Raw genomic sequence first — 23,328 nt, 5'->3', positions numbered from 1 at the left:
TCAAAAGCTATTTCAAAAACTGTTCAGATGTCACATCTTGGTCCACTTTATGTGGCATCTGCCACAGATACACTTTTGCACCAGCAGCTGGACTAGATCTGCCTCAGTTTCCTGGTGCTGTGCAGCACTGGTGCAGGATCACCAAGGGAATGGTGATCTATCTGAATCTATCTCAAATCAGGCCGGCCTCTGTGACTCTTGTTGGTGTAAAGCCATAATGAAGGAAATGTTGAGGAAATCTGAAGATACTATTCAATACTAGTGATGTTAAAAAACACACTCTAAACTCTATTTGGAGCACAAGTTAAAAATGATGCAGAAATTATTTCCCATGTAATGAAAACTACTGATACTGAGCAGTGGAAATATAGATTATCTACATTAACTAACCTATCTAGCAGAAAAAGCTATCTAGCAGAAAAAGCTATTAACTACCTATCTAGCATATTCAAATAATTTTAACTACCTTTACATTACTGACCTTCATTGCTATACTGCATATCCCTGCAAGTTTGTTAAACATCTTAATCTTCTTCTACCACAGTGCATTACAATAAATATTTTCAGTTACTACTCTTCGCAAGCTCAGAACAGGCTTTTCATAGAGGAAATTACTTCAGCACAGTATTTCAATATTTGTTAGTCAATTTTCCACTGAGAATGCATAGATTTTAGGTAATTAATAACAGGGAATTCAGATACTGCTGCTGTTCTTTCCATATGTGAATATGAAATACAGATGTGTTTTAATATGAAAACGTTTCTGTAAGGAGATCAGATTAGCTATTCCCATCAGAAAATACACTCTGTAAACCTGCTATATGCTGCCCAGTTGTTTTAAACTAATGATAATATGAACATAATTTTTAATATTAGTAAAATATACTAAAATATGCCATCTGGAATGAATTTACGACAGCTTTTATAGGAGAAACCATGTTTCATAGATATATGATTAGAGGGAAGCATTTAACATAATACAGTGACATCCAGAAACCCTGACTATCCAGGAAAATTCTCTAATCCCATCTCACTTTACAGACTGGAGATTGGTAGAGTTTATGTATTTGGGGGACTTTGGACTGTCATTTGCTACTGGGCTCAACTCCTGTAGATTGAGTATCCTCCCGAGTACTCATTAAAATAAAATAACTGTCTAAAACAATGAAATTGATGTTCTTCAGCTTTTCAGCTTCAGTCTTCTGCTTGACCTTCAGATAATTATGAGATGTTTATCACCAAGGACGGAAGAGTGGTTCCATAGCAGGCTTTAGCCTCTCCTCCCTTTAATGTGACCCCAGGAGAAAGATGAAAGCATTCAACTACTTTTGCTTCCTAGGAAGAAACTTGCAATTCTGCTCTCACAGGCTTCTTGCAATGTTTCCCTGGAGTGACTGATACTATGCATTGCCATCTCCTGCAGATGGCAAAGGCTGCTCTGAGCCTGGCATTGATGCTTCTTGTCACCTCCAGTCACAATCACCCATGGATCAAGTAGCTCACTGCTATCAGCACCAACAGAGCTGACTCTTGCTAGCAAACAACACAGCAATCAATACATTCCTTGGGTAAAAGGACTTTTACAAGGAACATCCAGCAGGGTTATCCAACATGGCAAACCGCTAACAAAATTTTCAGTGCCTGAGTAGAAATATAAAACTGAAAAATGCCACCATGCGAATACACACACAAACAGAAGATAGATAATGGCTGAAATTATTCTAAGTTTGTGGGTTTTAAGCTTTTCAGACCTAAAGTGGAAATCCTGATGCCACAAGTCAACTAAACATTTTGCTGAACAGTTAGCTTATTCCCATTAGAAAAGATTGCTACTTTATGAAGCCTTGCCTGTCTACAATACCTCAATTCATGTCCCATTGAAATTATTAACATACTAAATGAAATCCTTAAATTCTGAATCAAAATCTGAAGGTCGGAATGACATAGCACAGATAATACCTGTCTTGGGAACATCAGTGCCAAGCATGTGGTGATCTTCAGTCTTTCTTCAACAGCTTCTCTTTCTTTTTTATTTGATAGCAGAACATTTTCCCTTCCAGTTGGCAATTTTTGTGTTACTTAAAGCCAAAATAAGCTTAGCAGAATCTGCTTTTTGGACAGTTATAATGAAAATGAGGTAAAATCAGTTCAGAAAGAAAATAAAGGGCACAGTAGGATGGAGGCAATGACTGCTGTGACCTACTCAGTTTTTGAAAATTAAGGTACGTAACTCTGTATTAACAATGTTCCAGTTTCCTAACACCCCCATGCAAAAAGAAGCAAGCCAGTAATAATTAGAAAACTTTTTCTTTCCCATTTTGCCTTTGCACTTTACCATTTATTCTCTATTAACTGCTCTCTTCATTTGTTTGCTCAATCTTCTCTCTTGAGCAGATAAAAAGGTTTCATTAAAGTAAAGCCTAATGCTGTCAGTGGCAGGAGAGCTGCCAACCCTGGCGGTTTTTGTAAGTCTATTAAGCTGACCTAAGCATGCTAATACTTAATAAATTCCCTCCATTCACAGCAGTCCTTTGCAAATATCCTATTATCTCATATGGGAAACTAGGTTATGCAATTCAAATGAGTAAGTACCCCATATTTTGGGGTATATTTATGAAAACACAGGTGCATTGAAGAGGAACAGTACATACCATCAACTGCAATCTCTGCTGTACCAGAAGTACTGCTTGAGATTACAGAAAGGGCTAACAACAACTTGATGAAAGTTTTCCAATTACTAAGATGAAACTGGCAGTGGACAAACAAAACAGATCTTTTTTTCATTAATTTCCTTCAATAGTTCATTTGCTGGGAAGATTTTCTAAACCTATCTGAAGGACATCTGCTACCATCTGCTAATTATAAATGTACCTATTCACTACATTTTATAGTTAGTTTATCCAGCAAGCAAAGAAACCCCAAACTCTAGATTCTAGAAATCACTGTCATCTTCTGCCATTGCCAGTTAAAGTGGTAAAAAAAACTCTGAAGAACAAGTGGACTGCAAAGCACTACAGCATCACCCCTTACCAAAGGAAAAGCCTTTAACATCCTTTGCCACTCTTCAGGGCTCCAGAGGTCCAGGAATTACTTTTTAATTCAAACAAAGTTTTTAAAGTAATGAAGTATCTAGCCTTCATCTATTTCCTAAGAGGAAAACAGTCTGTAGCAATAGAAAATGAGTGATTGGAATTCTCTCCAGAAAGGCTAATGTAATTATTCAGATAAAGAAATAGAGCATGGAGTTGAGAGAGGGTTTCCTATGTCTAATAGGAAATGTACTCAGTAAGTGGCATGATTTACACGAACATGTAGCTGATAGCTGTTATAAATGAGCTACTAACAAGCAAGTGCAAAAATGATGGTGGGACAGTCCCACAGCTTAATTTCTTCAGCCATAATAGAAAACATTGCCTCATAATAGCTGATATTTTATCCATTCTCTGTTTTCAGCTTTTGCAAAGGTTACTGGAAACCCTGCTCAGTTTACACAAAATGATCATGCATGTGGAAATATAATAAAAGGACCATGGTTCTGTGAATAAACAGGATCATATTTTAAACTCAAAACCTAAACTGTCCAAATAAGAAAAAAATATTCATCTTTGTAAGGATTTAGCAGATTAAAACTAATCACACACATATCTTACTGTACTTAATGCAGCATCTTATGTATCAGCTACTGCAGAACCAGAACTCCTACAAGGCAAAATAAACCACCCTTCTCCATCAAACACTGTGTTTCTGCTTCCCGCAAAAAAGAGAAATTATGCTGAAGCCACCTACAGCAGTTAACAATTGTATTGCTTAGCCACAGCTGTGGTGAAGTTCACAAATAAAGAAAAGCTTGACAGAGAGCTTCTTCACAATCAGCTGAGTATACCCTTAAGCAATCCTCCTCCATGTTATTTAATTAATTTTTTTCTTATCCTTGCAGAACAAAACAGTACTCACTCTACACAGCGCAGCAGCCCACAGACCTCAAACAACTAAGTTCTGCTCTTCTGCTGTCAGAGAAGAGAAAATGCAGACAAGTGAGAGCAATGAAGAAGCAAAGGAAATTATGTCCTGTGAATAAACTTACTTTACATAAGAGTAAGGTGGCAACTTTTTTTTGCTTCTTTTTAAATAAACACTCTTACAATCTCATAACCCATGGGATGCTGAATAATGCATCCATCTAACAAAAGAGGGGTGTGTTTTGCCCTACATTGATGTCTAAGAGCTCAGTTTTGTAAGATAACACTGGGTATTCTGCATTCTAATAATCTAAGCTTATGGAAAAAAAACCCACAAAGTAAGGATCTTGACAAAATCTAGTGCACTAGAGAAGGCAATACAAATTAAAGGAAAAAAAAAAAAGTAGAATCATCATAGAGACTATCAATGTATTTTATAGCTTCTTCTTCAGTGCCATCTTGCTACCCAATGATTCCCCTTGTGGCAAAAGAGGAATGTAAAGCAAGATATGACATCTGTCCTTCAACTTATTTTTCTATGAAAGTGGCAAAATTTTAGTAACAATACCATTAACTCTTAAAAACCCATGCATTTGTTTTTGAGGCAATTGATGTTGTTCCAAAAATAAATGTGGGAAAAAATGCTACAGTTTTTCCTTCAATTATTGTCTCTTGGTACCATCAACACATAAAGGTAAGAAGGCAATAAACCCATTACTTCATAAGAAATTTATAGTATTTTTGTGCACAGCTGTTGATTTATATAAGTGAACTTTGTACTGCTAATAAACACAATTAATATACCAGGAGAGAAGGTTAAAAGTAGGTCAGTGATATAGCAAGTGTTCTTAACACAACTTGCATCCCAGTCTCCAGCTTGAAGCATAATGTTCATTCCTTATATTCTAGAGTGTTAAATAACACTGTAACTAGATGCTGAAGACAAGAATCATTCGACATTATCCACCCTTGATCTTTACACAAAATTCCCATGGCATCCATAGAACTTCCACAGCTGTACAAACTAGAATAAGGTCCATGGCAAACACAGCTTCAGGATTTGCTCTACAATAAATATCACAAGCGAAAGAGAGACAGCAAATGTTAACTCTTTATTTCTTTTGAACATATAAAGGTTATATGAAACAATTGAAATTATTTTTATTTATTAAACAATTATTTTAGAGCCATCGTGTGGGGAAAATAAGCAATTTAAAATAACACATGTACTTTAATAGCTTTTCTACCAAATAGATCAGGTGTTATTATGACATCTTCTAGCACTCTTTTAAAAAAATAAATGTCTCAGGCACACTGTAAACTTTATACAACATTGTTTAATCCCCTAGAACATGAAGGAAGTGCTTTTATGAATAATCACATGTTAAAAGATTAGTTCTATATAGAAAAAATATATATCATTATGTTAAAGATGCTATTTTCCTGAAGAATGTTTTTAGCCCAGATTCTATTCAAACTCCAACCAACTATAGACCACAAAAAAAGTACAAAAACCCCAGAGAAGCTAAACCTTCTTTCAGAGCTCTCTTGAATAAATTGGATAGAATTATTCAATCTAACTAAACTGGAGGTTAAAAAAAGCAAAATAAATCTAAACATATTAGTAGATTTAGCACTTGAACCTAAAATGTTTTGTTATTAAACATCCTTAGCATTTCCACTTTAAAGCTTTGGTAATATTTGCAAGTTGTGAAGTTTACACCACTTGTTTATAAAGAGCTCATTATACAACAGTCTTCTGTTTGCACACACTTAAGGAAAGTACAGCCTTGGGCAGTCAATTTCAGTATAATCAAAAGTCATGAAATAGACTTCAGCTACCTAGAGCAATCAAATATCAGCTCTGCTTGATTTATGTGTCTTGTCTATGAAGCAAAGTGCTTAAATTTTATCCAAGAGAACAAAAGCGCACATACAGGTCATATATCTTACTCAGTTTTAATTTATGACCTAATAAAATACTTCATTTATATAGAACATTAAAGTATACCACATCACATTTATCCAATAAGTAATTATCTTCCATTAATACAAAAGTAGAACAGGACATCACAGAACAATTGCAAAGCACACAATCAAGGGGTGTCACAGAAATAAGCATTTTTTGAGCTGTTACAATCAGTGTACAGTATGGACTAGCAGGCACCTCATTTTTTTTAAATAAAGAAATTTGACAACAAAAGGGTGCTATGATAACTGAAATTTCTGACAGCTGTGACTAAACAGAACACACTGGTACCCAGACATATAACCAGACAATTTTGCTAAGACAAGCAAAAGCACATCAATTTTTATTTTTACATTCCTACGAAACTTTGAGCGGAAGAACATGTACATGTGCGCTTATCGCTTTCCTTCTTCTGTAAAGAGGAGAGTGAGATCTGCTTCTTCTATGCCTGCTTTAAACTTTAGAAAGGAGCCCTGACTCAGGAGCACTTGCCTTAATGAGATTTTGAATTTCTTTGAATTTCGGATGTTCTTTATCAGCTACCAGCTGCAGCAATATTGCTTCACTAGTAGTAACTATAATTCCAGTACGTGCAAGACGCTGAAAAATAAAAGAGCAGGGAGGAAATCATGTCAGATATTTGCAAATGTGAATGAGTGAATTTTGCAAGAAAAGACAGATAGCATTTTAAAAAACATTTCCTATTAAAAAAAGTACTGCCAATTCCATTCCAGCATTTCTTGGTGGCATAATTTATAAAGCTAGGACAAAAAACTGACAGGGTTTAGACTTTCCTATGGCAAAAGGCTGCCCTGGATTACAAATAAGGCTTTCTACTTGAACTAGATTCTTTCCCCAAGTCAGATTTAATAGGCAGCAGCCCCACACATCTTCATAACAACCCTTTTCCCTTGCATAACCAAGAGGTCAGCTTTCTTCATTCTCATGCAGATGAAAGACCTGGGACAAAAAATAAAACAGCAAGGTCCAACCTAACAGCATTAACCCTAACCCTAACTCTTGCACCAAGCAAGAATAACAATTGCATAACAAGAATAAGCAATTATAATAATTTCTCTTTCAATCCTTGTTATGTATGACTACTTCAGCTTTTGGACTACAGAGTATTCCAGTACCAGTAATCTCTGGAGAAAGACGGAAAATCTCTTTTACAGACAATATAAATAATATTGGCACAACAGCAGTTCTTTTTAAATTATGTTTCATTACAGACAAGTAACTCCAGCATCAGCTCTTACGGGCTACAGGATAAAATGTAGAGCTGCAGAGAAAGCAAAACCAAAAGAGGTCTGCTAGATCTTGTAAGTGTATAACTCAACAGGGCTTGGGCTTCACATAGCCCAAGGCACGGGATTTATTGTAAAGTTATTGGACTTTTAAAGCTATGGTTGTTGCTTACATAAAAAAGTTACCTTTGGCAAAGGCTGACCAACCCATGTCCCCCATCATCTTCCCAGCCATCATGCAGATGCTTTGGCAGTAAAACTCTTCATAGTCAGCTTTCCCTCCCTCATCCTCTATTCAGCTACACGCTCCCCCAAATCTAATGGGATCCTGAACGAGCTAAGGGAGGGCAAGTGGCAGAGAATAGAGATATGTACATACAGGTTTCAACTGTAATCATTAAAGCAAAGAGAAGCTCCAAACTTTCTAGCTCTTCAATTACAAAGAAACTGGTGGGTGAAAATTACTAAGTTTAAGGGACCAAGCAGTAAAGTATACACAACTACAGTCTACAGAAAACAAACTAACAACATTGGATTTACCGAATACTTCCTGCTTGCCATTACAGCAACAAGCCTCGCAAAATTCTTACACTGAAACAAAACAACTATCTTCCTCAGCTCTCCTACTCTGTACAACCATATTTGTTAAATTTCACACACATACAAAAAAGAAGAAAAACAGAAAAAATAATATTAAATATTATGGCAATGTTTTCAACATGAGCCTTTCCAAGAATACAAAGGTTTTGGTTTTAACTAGTACAGCTGAGAAAAAAATATCTAGACCCTTAAAAAATAATTTCTGTCTGTGAAATGTTGATTGAAAAGAGAGACATCTTCTCTTTGAAAGCAAAACATACCATAACATGTCAAAAGAGGCTGGCATTGCCTTATACCTTTTCTAGGACTAGATATAATTTTTTATAGATTTCAGATTAGCAGAAAATAAGAGATACATTTGCTAAGTATATTGGATGACTTCTAAGGAAATCACAAGTTCTCTTAGAATGCTGTCTTTGAGAAGGAAAGTATTGACAGTATGTTGCATCCACACTGCAGAAACAAGTAGAAATTACAAAGAAGAGAAAAGAAATCCAGCAGGAGCAGACTAAACTGTCTCAATCTGAGACCAAGCATTGGCATAAGACATGTTCATCACACAGGGCAGATTCAGAATACTCACAATCTTGAACTTTCATGCTGACTTATTTCATCAATGAAAATTTTGAGATTTTTTTGATTTCTGAGAGTTTTTTTAACTAGAAGTTGCTGCCTGCTGTCATTTTTAAGCACACAACAGAAGTGGAAACAACCTGTTATCTGAGCAGACATTAAAGCTTTCATTATCAATTAAGACAAATTGCTGTTCCTGGTACACTCGCTCAAATTGTATATTCACCACCAGCACAATCAAAACATGTGTTACATGATGGGAAATGTGACCTGAAGGGGTAGGTGGAACCAGAGGGAAATTATTTGGGGCTGCTGAGGAAGCTAGTTGTTATCACTGTAAGGTCACTCTTTATTATTCTTGAAAGGTCACTGTGCATAGAGAAGGGCTGGGTTATTGTGAAAAGGAAAATGTTACACTCGTCTTCCCAGGAAGGTAAGGAAAAGGGTCCAGTAACCCTGGTCAATAAAACTCACCTCAGCTCACCAGCTTGCATAAATTTGCACAAGAGACAATTTTCGACTTAACTCATTAAAAGAACATGACTAGGAGCTGTAAGCTGTATGGTCAAACTAAAGCAGGATTACCCAAGACTTTGGCAGGTTGCCCACCTCCCCTATAATGCCACAGTCAATCAGAATTAATACATGTCCATTTCTCCTGGTCTCCTCCTCCCAAGCATGCCCATGTCTTGCTGGCTCTAGCCCACACCCCTCAGTAGCACTTTTAAGTGAGGCTCTGTAAGACAAGAAGTGGACAATATTGGTATGTGCAGCAGAGAAGGTATTACTGCTGGCATGGCAAGTGTGGGATGCTTTCTTTTCCTACCTGAGAAAGAATTGCAAAGGTGTACCAAAAAGTTACCTAAAACTGAAACATTTGCAGCTTTTGCAAGCAATCACGCTTCTAAGATCAATACCTTTTTGCCTAGAAAGTAAAGCAAAGCTAGCTAGTCACTAGTTTTAACCTTTATCACATTGGCCCAACTTCTATGCTTACAGACACATTGTAAGTAATAAATGTTGCAAAAACATACACAATAAGACAGACGGATTTCAGGTTTTCTATATTTGTTTTGTCTCCTACTGCTGCTGCACCACATTGATTTGGGAAGTCCATTACTTCAGTTACTCCTGTACTCTCTGTGTGTCCCTGTGCTCTATGTGACAGCTGACATTAGGTTTCCACTTAATCAAAGTCACGGGTTTCATCAATCACTGTATGTTGGGGATTTCTCTTTAGCCTTTAAGAAATTAAGTCTTCTCAAAATCTATGAAAAAGTATAACATGCTGTGGTTATCATCAGTTTCTACTTCAAATAATTGTTAGAACCTGAGGCAAAAAATTGTAATACTTAATATATGTATTGGGTTTTGACTTTCAACAGTTATGCCTGTAGGCAAGTTAGGAGTATGCCATCAAAAAATCATTTGCATGAATTTGCTACCACATAGTTGTACGCACTTTTAAATCTTCTTGTTACATTTATCTCCACTTTCTCAACATTTAGTTTGCCTAAGCTCCTAAAAGCAGGGGGGAGAGGAATCTTTACTATAATCAGGGTCTTGCGATTTAAGCTTTAATTTGCACTGATGAGGAAAAGCAGAAGGAGGGACAGAGGTACAAGGAGATTTGAACAGGATCACATAATGTATTTCATTGCAGTTCAAGAATTTCAACACCTGAATAAATACTCTTTGGAACAACAAAGCCAAAAGGTTTATAGCACTTCTACCCTGCTGTAGAGACAGCACTGCATAAAGGGATATGCTAAAATATTTATGTTTATACAGAGTAATCTATATTGTATGGAGCAATCAGTTTTAAATTTAAAACATCCCAAACTGGGTTATGCACATTAAATCATAATTTAAGGATATAAAAAAAAGCCAGTACTTCTTCTCCATTTTCAATGCTATTTTAAGAATCAGAGCTCTCAAATCTACTTTTTATCCACTGCTTTGTCCATAGAAAATCTTTGTTAGCTTACAAAAAGCAGAGAACTTAACATACCAGCCCAAGGTGAAAAAAGCCTTGACTGTGAAACTTACTTCAAGAGCAAACATTCTGTCCATCATACTTCTTGATGAGGTAGCATCAGCTACAATATGAACTTCCAGACCTCTGCCAATTAATTCCAATGCTGTTTGCTGGATACAGACATGAGTCTACAGGGGAGAAATCAAAGGCAGAAAAGCCACCAAAAAAACATTATTATGAAATGAAAGTAACACAACCAAAAAATTAGAGCTCATAATTAATTAGAGTTTAAATACGTATTTTTCTACCCCTGGCAGTATAAGGGAAACTCAATATGCATTTTAAATACCAGTTAAGATTGAGACACGTGCCTGTAGTTTACAAGAATCTCATCTCAAATTCTTTTATGAGATAATATTAAAGACAACACAAAATAATTTATTCTGTAGAGGATATCTAAGCTCTAAGTAATATAAATTGAGTTGGTTTTTTTAATTACATTAAGTGATGCCCCCTTTGAGAGCCAATAGACATAGCTATAAACCAGTATTAGAATGGCAAGACACCTACTTCTACTCCAAAGAGGACAATACTTCGGACACTAGGGATCTCTGCTAATGCTGCTTCAACTTCTGGCAACACCATTGAAAATTTTGTCTTGGGAAGTACAAGTTTAGCTCCTGTTAAATCAATTTCTTGCACAGTGCTGCCAAGACCTTTGGGATACTGTTCAGTGACAATAACTGGAATTCCCAAGAGCCGTGCACCTTGGAGCTGTAAGCGGAGAGATAGGAAAACATTTTAAAATAAAAGGAAAACAAAAAAACAAACCAAAAAGGAAAGAACAATAATAACAAAGGCATTGTTATTACCTAAAATGAAGTAATTGTTAAGACTGTGTGTAAAATAATAGTTTACAGTGAGCAATCAAATCTCACTACAGGGAAAAAAAACCAAACATACCAGTCGCTGGCCTACACTGATGATATCACCAAAGTATTTGATGGCAGGCCGGAATCGTTCTTGCATGTCACAACAGAAAAAGACAGTGCTTGAGGGTGTCAGGTTGCCCAAAGTAGTAATCTGAAATAAAGAAATAAAGGCAATATTTTCCATGGCAATGGGCATCCTTTCAGAAATGCAGCAGAATGAGGAAGAGTTTGCAATACCTCTGCTAGATTATGGATTTACATTACTTAAAACAGGATAAAAGTTTTTCAAGCCTGATTTTGGTATTTTGGTATTTCTGAATTCAAACAAATAGATGATACTGAACAGTACAGTATAGTCACCACTACATAATCAAGATTTTATTAGGTGGGAAGCACAAGTCAACATAAAAAGTACATGGATATTTCTGAACTCTGAAGGGGGCAGAAGAACATCCTGCCTAAACCATAGCAAAAAAAAAAAAAAAAAAAAAAAAAAAGTACCAAAAGCAAAATTACATTCTCCAAATTAATTTTTAAATCCACAATTCTTAGAACTGATATAGACTCGAGATAAAGTTAAAAAAAATTCAGACTTCCACTTGCTTTCAAATATGGTATGTATATATATATTTTCAATACTTCCATTATATAGTCAATTTCATTTGTCTATAACATCTTTTAGCACAAGTCCAAAGGCTAGAATGAAAGTAGAGAAGACCGTAAATATTAGAAACCAAACTTAATACATTTTAAAGACAAAAGTAATTTCCTAGAGTTTCCCTCATACAAGGTACCAAGTGGGGTAGAAGGAAGGGGATAAGAAAAATAAACCAAATACATAATTTTCTTACATTTAGAAAGTGTGCTTTGTATTTGTATAAATAAATTACTTGCACTACCTGTCAAACCAGGGAAAGAAAATCATTTAGTTGTAAGGCAACTCAAGAGAAATTAGATCCATTCATCAGGAGCTTTTCACCAGACAGATAAATCTAATTGAATAAAGAGCTTCTGGGAAGTACCCATTAACTGTATACACTTCATTTTTTGTAATCTGAGGTTGCAATGTTTTAAACTGAAGCAAAATTACAAAATCTGTAAAAGAATGCATTTTGGAAGAGTGCAGATGTATTGGGTTAATGTAACAAGGTTTTGGTAGTGAGGAGAGGCTGCAGGGGTGGCTTTTGTGAGATGCCAGAAACAGCCTCATGTCAAGAGAGCGCTAATGCCTGCTGAATCTGAGACTGACCTGCTACACCAGTGATGCTGGCGACAACTCTATGCTAACATATTTAAGAAAGGGTAAAAAACCCCCATTGTCCAACAGCAGCTGTGAAAGGAGGGTGAGGATATGTGGGAGGAATAGCACTGCAGACACCCAGGTCAGCGCAGAAGGAGGGGCAGGAGGTGCCCCAAGTGCTGGAGCAGAGACTCCCCTGCAGCCACCGGTGCAGACCAGGGTGAGGCAGCTGTGCCCCTGCAGCCCATGGGCTTCCAGAGCGAAACAGAAATCCACCTGCAGTCCCTGGAGGACCCCACAGCACAGCCTTGAAGAAGGCCTGCAACATGCTTTAAAGAAGGCTGTGACACTGAAGGGCCACGCTGAAGCAGGCTCCTTGTAGAACCTGTGACTCTGTAGAGAGGAGCTTGTGCTGGAGAATGTTTGGGAAGCAGTGCAGCCTGTGGGAAGGATGCACATTTGGGAAGTTCATGACATACTATCTTCCACAGGAGGGACCCCACTCTGGAGCAGGGAAAGAGTGTGAAAAGAATGAGTGGGAGAGGCAAAGGTTTATGAACTGACCACAAACCCCACTCCCCATCCCTCCGTGCTGCTTGAAGGGAGGAGGTAAAGAAGTTGGAAGTAGAGCTAAACCTGGGAAGAAGGGAGGAATAGGGATGAAATATTTCCACATTTGCTCTTATTTCTGATTATTCTACTTGGTTATTGATTAGCACTGTATCAAACTGATTTCCCCAAGTCTGTTTTGTCCACGATGGTAATTGGCAAGTGATTTATCTCTGTCCTTATCTTGATGCACAAGCTTCTTTGTTGTATTTTCTCTCCTCTGTCCTACTGAGGACAAGTGATGGAGCAGTTTGGTGAGCACCTGGTGGCCAGCCAAGGTCAACTCACCACAAAGGAATTGGGAATTGATAAATATTAGTTCTAAAACTTTCAGTGATCCACCACACATCTCCAGAGTAAAATGCTGTTGATCTCAACTCCCAAGGCCATGTTTAATAATGGCCATGTTTAAACATATGCAATGGCCTGTTCAAACTGTTAGGAAAATTACTTGTATGTTAACAATTGTAAATGCTAAATTCCCTCAATTCTCAGATTTATTACACCCTACTGCCAAAACAGCAACCATTCATAAACTTGGTTCCTCCAGTCCTTGTGAGCCAAACAGCAACACTATTAGCACAAGAAGTTACAGAGGCAAATGCAGTAACAACCACAGTGCAGATGATGTAATACTGAGCTCACCGATATCACAGGAAGACAGAAGAGCCTTTAGGGTAATCTTTTTCATCAGAATATTTTTCAGCTGCACTGATAAAATTTACCACAGATGTGAGATCTTCAATCCTAGGAGATTTTCAGTATTCAGCAATGCAGCAGCTGATTTGATCAAGGGGTTAGGGAAGGCAGCCTCTAGGCATTTTTTCCAAGTAACACTTCTGCAACTCTACACCAGGTAATGAATGAGGCCTGGGACCAAGAATGATTGGACATAAAATTAAATAATTGCCTTGTTCTTGAATACTATCCATCATACCATACCATTTGCTTGAACAATGAAAAAAGCACTTGGCAGGCAGTATTAATGTACAATTCAACACCACAGGGAGCACCTACTGTGACCCATTCCAACTCTAGCACTTACTACCATCACAGAAGTCAAATATGACATTTAACTCTCCTACCGCTCAGCAATAAAAATAGTTGGAATAAACAATATTTATAAATGTGGTTCCTACTCATAAATGCGTCAATTTGTGTCTTAGCATTTTATATGACAAGCAATCTCCTTTAAATCTTTCCATCACTTTAACAGCTGCACCAGAGGAGGTTTAGGTTGGCCATTAGGAAGGATTTCTTCACAGAGATGGTGATTAGATATTAGAATGGACTGCCCAGGGTGGTGGTAGATTCACTGTCACTGAAGGCATTGAAGGAAAGACTGGAGGTAGCACTTGGTGCCATGATCTTTTACAGTCTGACTCTGTAATTCTGTAATTTTTTAAGATCTGTCTGAAGCACAAACCATCATGGACTATAGAATGACTGATACGAAGTTAATCTACCGCATTGACATGACCTTCCTCTGCCAGTGCAGCAGATGGCCCGACCACCCCTAGCAGAGGAACAAATGTGGTTAGAGCTGGAAAGCCTTCAAGAAGCTGCATAGTCTGAAGGATCCTACAGAAGGATGAAACAAATGCAAATATTCTTCCCAGAAAACCATGTGGCCTGACCCATTAGAGACAGAACTCCTACAAAACCCATCCCACAACTCTGTTATCTTTACCTTTCAGTGTTTTCTCATCCATAACTCATTTGCTCACATTTATGAGTGTTACTTCCAATTAGGTCCACAGTGAATTTGAAAGACAAGAGCATTACCTCTTCCTTCACATGGATAACCATGTGCAAAACTTAATACCAGACCTCAAGAATTGGACCTTTAGGTCTCCCTTCAGGCCTTCATCTCCCCCTGCTTATTCTAAAATGTATCTAATGCTTTTAGTATTTCTTCCTACAACTCAAACTCTTTTCATGGTCTTCCCTGGGGTGGTTTTCAAATTGCAGTCTGGAATGAGGCACTCAATACTACTATCACAACAGTGTTTCTCTGCCCATACCACTTCACTGCTTTAGTAGGGCCTCAAATATCAGCCAATTCACAGCCCTTCCAGGCCCTGTTTGTTTTGCATTTTCCAGTACATTATTTATTCTTTTCATAATGGATGATACTTATCCTGAAGTGCATTTTAGACTTATAAATCATCCCCTGAACTCTCCCTCATCTTCTCTTTGTGTAGCTGATTATTTCTACATTGCTACTTCCATTTTGAAGTGCATCTTATTGCATCCTGTTTCTCCAGCTTGTCCTGAAATACTTGAAGTGTGAATTTTCAGATGCTTGCAGCTCCTTCGAGCCTGGGATCTTCTGCCAATACAGTATTTGCCCTAAGTTTCGTCAAGGAGAAGGACAATGGAATAATTAAAAACTGTGGATTTGGAAGCCATTTTATAAAGCACAATTCAATTTTATTCTGATTTGGCAGTGAAGTGCAGAAGAAAACTATCTTTCCAGCCAGAGAGTAGCCTTATTAAAGCCTTCCACTGAGACTCATATGTTTATGTCAGAAAGCACAGGGAGCTGGAGCAAAAAAGCACTATATCTGCTTTTCTTTATTGTCAAGTTGGTTTCATATGATTTAATTTATGCCTTCAGATGCATGACAGCAGCTCTCTAAAATAAAGTGTCAACTGTATATTTGCTAAATAAAAGCTTTTACAAAGTCTAACACAAATAATTAACATATTGATTTTCTTATTTATTTCTGATTAACTTGCAATTTGAATTGTGGCAGAACAAGAGGAAACTGGAAGAAAGAGATGCTAAGATCAAAGGTCAACAATTGCTAGTGTTACGTGGTGTTGGAATCCAGGGCATCCCTCTGGCTGCCCTGGCAGGTCTGGGACCCTGGCAGGGGTCAGGAACCCCCCTGGACAGAGCCCCCAGAGACACTGTCTGTGATCTCTGTCCATGGAAAAGAGTTTTCAATCTTACAGGATCAATCACAAGCTCTGAGTGTTTGATATAAGCAATAATTAGTACGGCATGGGTGCAAAAGTAAAATTTTAGGATTTTAGATTAGGAGTCCAAAGGGGACAAGATGGAGGAAATTGGGTGTGTCTCGTCCTTTTTCTTCTTCTTCATGCCCTCCATGTTTCACTGTGGTGTTGGCATTTTTCTATTAGTTTAAGCTGGGAACACACTGTTCAACGTAGGTGACAGATATTGGCACATTATTGTAAATAAAGCACATGTAGTTTCTGGTATTTAATGTTTGTAACATCCCACTGAGGGCAGAGCCCCACACGCTGCCCTGCAGGACAGACCTGCAGCAGGGCAGCAGAACATGTTAGAGATAAACAGAATAAACAACTTTGAAACCAGCAGAGACAAATTATGGCTTCTTCTTTGGCAACGGGGTAGAAAAGACAGAGACTTTCTACAATCTCAGAATCATCAATACCTCAGATTCCGACAATGTGGAAGACCAGACGTGGGAAGGGCAGAGTGCAGCAGAAAGCAGTTTTAAATTAAGTTTCATAAATAGCAGCTAACACAGTCCATAAATAAATTCATGTATTTGATACGTATAAAGGAAAGGTTTAGTTTACTAGCTCTTTACTGTGCCATGTAAATCCTACTAGTCAGTTGTGTCTGGCTGTCCCGCTGGTGGCCGCAGGGCAGACACGCGAGCGGCCGCCCCGAGTCTGTGCCGAGACTGCCGCGGGTGGCGGTGATTGCTGCGGCGTGGGGAGCACAGCAGAGGCACAGAGCACGAGGAAACCGAGGCACAGCAATGAGGGAAGGACACTTGTCCGAGTCTCCAAAGACTTCATCCTGAAGGAGGGCAGAGCAAGTGACACATCTGACCCTGAAGGGGCTACTTTTAAAGGGGAGGGGGAACACAGGGAGGACACAACCTTTGAGCAATAGGAGGGCATTAGGGGAGGGCTGCAGGGTAAGGGCTCCCCAACAGAAGCCAACACGGGGTGAGAGCAGAACTCACAATCCAATTCTGCTTTGAGGAAAGGATGAAAGGGGACACTCCAGAACCAAAAGAGTGTGCTATCTTTGACAGACAAGTGTAAAACAAGGGAACAAGGGAGGTATACAGGTGGACTGACAAGTGGATTGACATACATTTTGACATACATACATAGCCAAATGGGGTACATAGAAGGAACCACTACAAACTTATAACAAGGAATATTAAAACATACTACAGAAGAACAAACTGTAAAATAACAGATTACCACAGCTCACTTGCTTTCAGTGCCATTCTCCCCTTCTACAAAAATGCTGTGACACCTCCACTTCACATCTCCTGGCAGTGAAAATCACTCAGACCTCCCCAGTGCAACATCCAAGGAGCAAGGGAAGGGCAAAACTACATCTAAACATCAAACCTGGGCTGGCACACAAAAACCTGTTCGATTTCACTGCAGAAAGAGGCAGGTTGGGCTAGTACTGTGAGCCACTGCAGCCACACAGTATCTGAATCCACCCAGCATATAACATCTATTCAGCCACAATAACATTAAACCACTTGAACTCAAAATAAAAGAAAAAGAAACCCTATCCAAACCCAAATGACCTGAAGTTCCCCTCAGCAGTACATAAGCATTTCCATTTGTTGCACTTCATTTCACTTAGGATTTTCTGTCCTCCAGCTGAAGGTTACCCACAGCACAACCAGAATAGGTGCATCAAATGGTCAAGTAACCTGATGCAGCTCTTTTACCCAGCTAAAGAAGTCATCTCTAGGACCTTGTCCAGACCAGGATTTAAAGGTATGCTGCCACAAGTTACATACAGCTTTAAATCCTACTCTAGAACTAAAGACCTAGGTGGGAAAGTAGAGGTGATTTTTCACATCTATATCATCTCTTCTGATTATTGTTATTAATCAGACAAAATGTGACTACGATGAAGTACTATAATTACACGTTCAGCTTTACAGAAATATTCACATATACTGGCTTTTTATCTGTCCTTTACCTGTTCAAAGTCCAGGAAATCATGATACATACAAATGAAATTTCCTCACAGTATTTGTAATGAACAAGAACCTGGAAGCACAGAAATAACCCCCATTTGACATCACTAGTGACTTCATAAATCTCATATCAAGGTTACATACTAAAAGGGCAGACTGGGGGATGTTGCAACCTTGGTATTTTGAGAATGGCATAAAAGAGACAATAACAAAACAAAGCTACCACCTTTTTCTCTGTATTTCTTAAAGGAAATTAGTAAGTCAGTTGTACTTTGCTGCCTATCTTTCAAATGTAAAAAAATTGAATAAATTCAGTTTGATGTATTTCAAGAGAAAAATAGGTTACAAGTGTTTCAATTTAGAAACATAAATATTTATCTTATGCTAAGCCAATGTGCAGCCTTTTACATGTAATTTAGCATTTAAAAAGGACAGATTTAGTCAAAAAAACACATGATGTACATATAACTAATGTAGTACAGAAGTCTTTAGCAAAATTTAAAATTACTAAAATGCTTGTTGCAGAGTAAAGATAAACAAGGAGACTGGATTTGAGAAAAAAAAATCCTCTTTCAGTATTTTCAGCCCTTTTTCCTCCCTTCTTTAAGGTCCCACATGCTGCTTTCCAAAAAACATATTAATTTAAGAATGTACTAATTTATCAGAATTTATAGTTTTACTCTAAAATCCCCAAATAACATCCCTACAATTTATGCTTTGGCTTTTCTTGGTTTTCAGAAAATGGATCTGTGTTCCTGAGTTAATTAGTTAGTTCTAGTTCCATACTATCGGAGTAACAACAGGTATGTCCAATAAGAATGAAAACCTGTGTATTAACTCTTATATTTTATTTACCTTATCATTCAGAAGTTGAATATCATTTTGCAAGCAGTTTTATTCAAGACAGATACTCCCGAGACATCAACCTGTCTCAAAAAACCATCCTGAAATAAGACGTGCTTTATGCAATGGTTTCAGCAATAATTTTACTCTTTTAGCTTCAGTATCTTAAGGTTTACCTGTTTGTAAATACAGAGCACAAGTCCTCCTGAGGAGAAGTCACCTTGAAGTTATGACAGTAACTGTGAAACAGTCTCTCTTGGTTATATATTTGAAAGCTGCCTGAATTCCTCTATTACACAGCTGTAATGTGCATATAGCTCTTTTCTCTGGATATCACCAAAGTCTTTTTCCTTGCTTCTCTCCTCCAAAGACAGCTACAACACTACAGAAAAATACAGTAACTTTTGTAGCACTATTTAACTGCATGTAGAGGCTATTGAAGTGGTGCTGCATTTCCTCATCCAAACTACAAATATTATAGTCTACTGTTAAAATACTTTTATAAGACTTCACATTTATGAAAAGCAGATGCAGTCTCTCCATTTGAGACAGGCCTGAGGAAACATCCCTCTTCACTGCATGTCTGGGGTAAAAGAGATTTGAGTTAAGGAGTGGTGCACCCCACCAGCCTGCCTAACACTGCACAGCCATCAAAAGCTTAAGTGACTGTTTTGTGTCAGGATATCCAGACCAAACAAATCTACATATATGAGGATGGTACAAAGGCATAAAACAACAAAAGAGCCAATGTCCCTGTACAGATCAAGCTTTGAAGTGAGTTCAAGGAGTGGCTTTCCAAGGGCAGCATATGGTAATTTCTCCATGAGATTGCTGCCCCCCTCAGCTGCAAGGACAAGAAATTGAAGCCCAGTCAAACATCATTTGATGCTGACATTTTGTGAGCTATTATACCAAAAAGCATCCTTCTACGACAGGCTTGCACATGAATCAAAATGGAAGGATAACATACCAGAGATTATGGCACTAGCTACCTTAAAGGTCAAAATCCTACCTTCCAACTAAATGCATACATATACCTCATAAAACATGCATATAAAAACACTGAAATTATTGTCTAGTGATACAGCTACTAGCATCTCTGAATTTTAATTTTAAACCAGAAATTTCTTTCTAAATATGAAAGTCTAATCACATCAGCAAGTAAAAGTTGTCCCTCTTGAAACATACATCCAAAACAGCGATTCAACTGACTATGCCACACACAGAGTTGACAAATCAATGTTCTGTGTAACTGCAGATAAAATATCAGGGAGGGAGGGATGGAGGGAGGGAGGAAAAGCAGGAGGGAAGGACAAAAAAAAGCATATAATAGTGGCAATGCCTGAATGAATACACAGAAAGTATAATATTCCCATCACTAAGTCCTAAAGGTCTTAAAAAGCTCAGCTGTGTCTGTATCATACCAAATGTTTCTCAAACAAGTGATCTCTGAGCACCTGTCTCTGGCTTAAGGCAAGCTGACTGACATCATTGTGATGTCTCATTTGAGACATCTTCAGCTCATTCACAGCTGCTGAAACATATCAAGGAATAACCCACAAATACCATCCTTTTCAAATCAACAGCTGCAACAAAACTGCAACAGTACCGGTGCAAGCAGACAATCAAACAGGCAATAATGCATAAAACATTGTTTCATCATGAATCCCTTCAGCCAAAGCTGTCTAGCGCATTTGCACCCTGAGAGCAATGTATCCTTGTCTCGATACTGACCTTTATTCCAGAAGTATGTCCTGGTACAAATGCTTGAGCTGCATTTACAGCTTCAGTGCAGAAGGCATCTGCAAGGGAATCCTTGCAGAGTAGTGATCTGCATGCACAAATGAGAACCAAATTTTGACCTGAAACACTGTTATATGGCCAAAATACCCAAATTCTGTTTTTAATGTCCTTTCTTTAATTAACACCTATACCAACTCTTTTTGCAAGCTGGAAAGACTGTTCCTTTCCAGGTTTTCTGATTAGGACCCCATAAATTCTGTTTACAACACAGAAACAGAGAAGTTTTAAATGGAATATGATGAGTGTATATGATGAGTGTTAACAATTTATTAAACTAGCTTGCTCTTCTTAACCATTCTTTCCATACATAAAGTTAAAAATAAAACAAAAGATGCCATAGGCATCCTTAATATCCTTAATATGCAGTGTAAGCAAACAGACCACCTTTAGAATTTATGCATACAAGACACTATGATTAAGTAGAGTTTACAAACAGGATTAAGTAGCCATATCTAAAGACATTAAGTGAAGACAAGCAATGTTTCAACTTCTAAGAAATGTCAGCTAGGCAAACTAAAATTTACTGATTATAGATTTTTTAAAAAATGTGAAAACAGCAATGATGTGGGGTTTAATACTTGAAAAGTGCTTTGAGTGAAAACAACAATGATGTGGGGTCTGTTTTGGTTTGTGTGGTTTTTTTTAAGTTGAATTCTTAGATACTGGAGAAAGGAAGGAGCAATCAGTTTTGAGTGGAAGTATTACAGCGTAACTTGCACCAATCTCTAGTGGGCATAGAAGTATCTTCATAGGAAAGCACCTGTAACTGCATCTGTCTGGCAGTCTTACTAGTTTGTGGCTACAGAACTACCAAGCTGTAAACCTGCATATCAGAAAGAGCTTTTTGAGGCGGAGAGGGATACAGAGGTCCTGATGAACTAGAAGCCAAGACACCGAGCTCCGGCAGAGCCCAGTTCACCGGCACTCCCCGAGTTTCCACCCCGCAGCGTTACCTCCGGCTAAGGCCGGGCAGCACAGCCGCCTGATTTAACGGAGAGCACTGATTACTTCAGCGACCTGACTTGTCTTCCCACCCACGACGCTCAGTAAGTTCTGCCCAGGCGAAGGCACAGCCCGGTTTCCACACGCGTGTGGCGCAAAGCGCAGCTGCCTCCCCGGCTCGGGAAACTCAAAGTTTCCGGGGAGAGCCAAGTGAGCCTTGCTGCGGGGCTGCCCGCGGGGCAGCCGGCTCCAGGATCCGCGCTCCGCCGGACCGGGACGGGCTGCCCGCCTCGCACGCACCTGTGGCGGCCGGAGCCGCCGGCTCTCACCTGGATCTGCAGCGGGACCAGGCGCACCTTGCAGCGCTCGTTGACCACGAAGCCCTTCGGCAGGTCGATGTACTGGCTCCACTCCTCGGCGAAGAGCTGCACCACGAACTTGCGGTGCATGTCTATCTGGTCCCCGTACAGGCTGAGGAACTTCTGGATCAGCAGCTCATAGCCGGCGCCGTGGGGCACGCTGGAGGGCCGCGCGAAAACCGAGAAGCAGAAAAGGACGGGCACGGAGCCGCCGCCCGGAGCAGCGCCCGGCTCCGCCGCCGCCATCTTCAGGGACCGCCGCGCCGAGCCCCGCCAGCTCGCTGCGGGCCGCGCCGCGCTCCTCCTCCCGCCGCCGCCCCCCGGCCGCCCGGGCGGTGCCGGCGGGCCCCAATCCCAGCTGCGGCTGTCCTGCCCCTCCTCCCCGCCGTGGGGCTCAGCCCTGCCCCGCAGCCCCGCGGGGCTGAGAGCGGCGCTGGGGAGCCTCGGTGGGGCGGGCGCGGGTGTCCGGGCGGGGGCACGGTGACTTCCCCGCTTAGGCGGAGAGCGGAGCAGCGCTCGTCCGGGCGGAGAGGAGGGCGCAGGGGGTGGAGCTCGCCGCGGGGTGCGCGGGGCAGGGCTCGGGAGCGGGCGGACACCGGGCCCAGCGCGGCCGCGTCCCGTGGAGGCTGAGGAGGAAACCTGTTGGCAGAGCCTGAAACATGGCCGGCTGCTCCGGAGGGTGATCCAGCCCGGATCTGTATGGGGCACTGATAGCTGAGTCCACGAGGCTTCACTGGAAATGAGGAGCGGGCGGTGCCCGAACCGCGGCTCCGAGCTTCCAGCTCCATCCACGGATGAGGGGGAGTAGGATAGAACGCGTATTTTTCCTTCGCAGCTTCACGCTCTCTACAGTATTCTGGTTTTTTCTCCAGGGATGACTGACAGCTGAAATGCCCATATTTTTGCCATAATTATCACAGTTTCTGTTATATTAAAGTGTGCTTGGGGGAAAGATCTGAGTAGTGTGATACTTGCATAGAAAGAAAATATTCTCTGTGTTAAAGCAAGTGGATGTTTTCATGCACTGTGCCAATGCAGTGGCAGCGGCATTAAGGTTAATGCGTGTTTGCATGGCACAGAGCTGATGAGGAGGATGGAGCACCTTTCCTGTGAGGAAAGGTGAAGAGATTTGGGGTTGTTCAGCCTGAAGAAGAGAAGACTTCAGGGTGACCTAACTGCAGCCCTCCAATACCTGAAGAAAGCCTACAAGAAAGGTGGAGTGGGATTTTTTCACAAGGGCATGTTGTAACAGGGCGAAGGGGAGTGATTTCAGACTGAAAGAGAGTAGGTTTACATTAGGTATGAGGAAGCAA

The 23,328-nt window shown here is 39.7% G+C and overlaps 1 protein-coding gene across 1 annotated transcript; it reads right to left on the bottom strand.

The window, feature by feature from the left end:
- Positions 1–5,052: 5,052 nt before the first annotated feature.
- ISOC1 (isochorismatase domain containing 1) lies at positions 5,053–22,314 on the bottom strand. The gene is made up of 5 exons (XM_021540161.2): positions 21,986–22,314; positions 11,290–11,409; positions 10,897–11,100; positions 10,398–10,514; positions 5,053–6,528 (listed from the first exon to the last, which is right to left on the bottom strand). Exons 1-5 carry the CDS (start codon positions 22,259–22,261, stop codon positions 6,382–6,384), a joined length of 864 nt encoding a protein of 287 aa, XP_021395836.1. The 5' UTR covers positions 22,262–22,314; the 3' UTR covers positions 5,053–6,381.
- Between the last annotated feature and the right edge of the window lie 1,014 nt (positions 22,315–23,328).

Source organism: Lonchura striata, chromosome Z (assembly GCF_046129695.1).
Source record: "Lonchura striata isolate bLonStr1 chromosome Z, bLonStr1.mat, whole genome shotgun sequence".
NCBI classification, from domain to species: domain Eukaryota; kingdom Metazoa; phylum Chordata; class Aves; order Passeriformes; family Estrildidae; genus Lonchura; species Lonchura striata.
The sequence above is the reverse complement of the archived record's forward strand: the minus strand, read 5'-3'. Positions and strand labels throughout refer to the sequence as shown.